Source organism: Rhincodon typus, chromosome 43 (assembly GCF_021869965.1).
Source record: "Rhincodon typus isolate 14 chromosome 43, sRhiTyp1.1, whole genome shotgun sequence".
NCBI lineage: Eukaryota > Metazoa > Chordata > Chondrichthyes > Orectolobiformes > Rhincodontidae > Rhincodon > Rhincodon typus.
The window spans coordinates 8,324,860-8,326,985 of record NC_063374.1 but is presented as its reverse complement, the minus strand read 5'-3'; the positions used below and the strand labels follow the sequence as shown (position 1 = coordinate 8,326,985).

Here is a 2,126-nt window from a genome sequence, read left to right as displayed (position 1 = left end):
CACCTGCCGCTCATCCCCCACCACCCTGAGTCCCTTCATGAATAGGGGAGGGGGTGAGGAAGTGCGTAGGGGATGGGCATGTTGGCCTAATTTGGCAAGGCGGGGGCCGGATGGCAGTGAGGCGGGGGTTAAGTGGCTTTGGTTCTTCGGGGAGGTGGGGGGAGCGGGGTGTCAGGACCCAGTTCTAATTGCCAACCCCTCCCCCTCCCTCACCCACCGTTCCTCTCTGTAGTGGGACGTGCGGGGTCAGAGGTCGTGCCTCCAAGTGGGGGCACCACACTGTCGTCTGATTCGGACTGGGCCAAGGGTGCGCGCCGAGCGAAGGTGATGAAGAAGACGACGGTTCTTGCCGTCCTTCTGGTGGTCCTCATGTACCTGATGGTCGGAGCGACTGTTTTCCAGCTCCTGGAGCAACCCTATGCGGAAAGTCAGCAGGCGTCCGTCTCTCAGGCCCGGGAGAGCTTCCTGCTCGATAACGCGTGCGTAGAGCCAACTCGACTTGACCAGCTTCTGGAGGTGAGGCCTTGGGCCCTGGGGGGTGTGGGGAAGGGGGTACAAGAGACAGGGCAGGATGGGCAGAGAGAGAGCACTGGGAGAGTAGTTAGGGAGGAGAGTAAGGTGGAGAGTAGGTAGGTTGGAGAGAGAGAGGCTGATTGGGAGAGAGTGGAAGAGACGGTGATGGGAAAGAGAGGGAGAGAGCGCAGGAGAAAGAGACAGGGAGAGAGAGCGCATGCAATGGAGAGTAGGTAGGTAGGAAACAGAGAGAGAGGGAAGGGGATGGTGGAGAGAGGGAGAGAGAGAATGATGCAGTGAAAGTAGGTTGGAGAGAGAGAAGGGGAATGGGATAGTGGAGACGGTGGGAGAGACGGAGAGATGGAGAGTAGATAGGTAGGAGAGAGACAGAGAGAGAGGGAAGGGGAGGGCGGAGACACAGCATGATGGAGAGGAGGTAGGTTGTAGAGAGAGAAGGAGTATGGGAGAGAGTGGAAGAGACGGTGGGAGAGAGGGAGAGATGGAGAGTAGGTAGGCAGGAGAGAGAGGGGGAGATGGTCAGAAGGAAGGGTGAGAATGAAATTGGGGGGTGGGGCAGAGAGAGAGAGGGTGGGAGAGCAAAAGAGAGGGAGAGAGAGGGAAGAGAGAGAGAGAGGAATATGGCAGGGAAGAGAGAGAGAGAGACGGTGGGGGATAGAGAGAAAGAGAAGGACAAGATGGGAGAGAGAGAATGAGAAGGCTGGTGGGAGAGAGAAAGAGAGAGGAGTAGGAGGCAGAGGGGAGAGAGAGATGAGAAGGCAGTCGGTTGGAGAGACAATGTTGTGATGGGGAGTGAGGAGAGTGGACGGAGAGGGAGAATGTCGGGATGGGGAGTGAGGGGCCGGAGAGGGAGAATGTCGGGATGGGGAGTGAGGGGACGGAGAGGGAGAATGTTGGGATGGGGAGTGAAGGGACAGAGAATGTTGGGATGGGCAGTGAGGGGATGGAGAGGGAGAATGTTGGGATGGGGAGTGAGGGGACGGAGAGGGAGAATGTCGGGATGGGGAGTGAGGGGGCGGAGAGGGAGAATGTCGGGATGGGGAGTGAGGGGACGGAGAGGGAGAATGTCGGGATGGGGAGTGCGGGGACAGAGAGGAAGAATGTCGGGATGGGGAGTGCGGGGACAGAGAGGGAGAATGTTGGGATGGGGAGTGCGGGAATGGAGAGAGAGAATGTTGGGATGGGGAGTGAGGACACTTTGTGTTGGGGTTCGTTGGGATCTTACCCTGCATTCTCTGTAATCCGCAGCAAACCGTGGTCGCTGTGGAGCTGGGACTAGATCCTTTTGGAAACAGGAGTAATGTCAGCACCAGCTGGGACCTGGGCAGCTCGTTCTTTTTCGCTGGGACAGTCATCACCACAATCGGTAAAAACCAGGACCAACCCCCACCCTCTGCCTCCCCCCACAACTGTCCTGACACAGAACCCTCCCTCAGATCCATTGGGCGTCACACCACAGACTGAGATCATCCATCACCATCAGCACTGCTCCAATAGGAATCTCAGTCTAATCCCACTCCCCGCTCCCTTTTAATATCCCACCCAGTCTAATCCCACTCTCCCCCTCACTCCCCGCTCCCTTTAATATCCCACCC

The 2,126-nt window shown here is 57.7% G+C and overlaps 1 protein-coding gene across 1 annotated transcript; it reads left to right on the top strand.

The window, feature by feature from the left end:
• Positions 1–318: 318 nt before the first annotated feature.
• Positions 319–1,995, top strand: LOC125487662 (potassium channel subfamily K member 2-like). Its single transcript, XM_048619638.1, has 2 exons — positions 319–516; positions 1,780–1,995. The coding sequence occupies exons 1-2, from the start codon at positions 328–330 to the stop codon at positions 1,993–1,995; spliced, it is 405 nt and encodes a 134-aa protein (XP_048475595.1). The 5' UTR covers positions 319–327.
• Positions 1,996–2,126: the final 131 nt, after the last annotated feature.

Coding starts and splice junctions, on each gene's coding strand:
- LOC125487662 (XM_048619638.1), top strand. CDS start 328: ATGAAGAAGACGACGGTTCTTGCCGTCCTTCTGGTGGTCCTCATGTAC. Junction 517..1,779: donor GACTTGACCAGCTTCTGGAG/GTGAGGCCTTGG, acceptor TGTAATCCGCAG/CAAACCGTGGTCGCTGTGGA.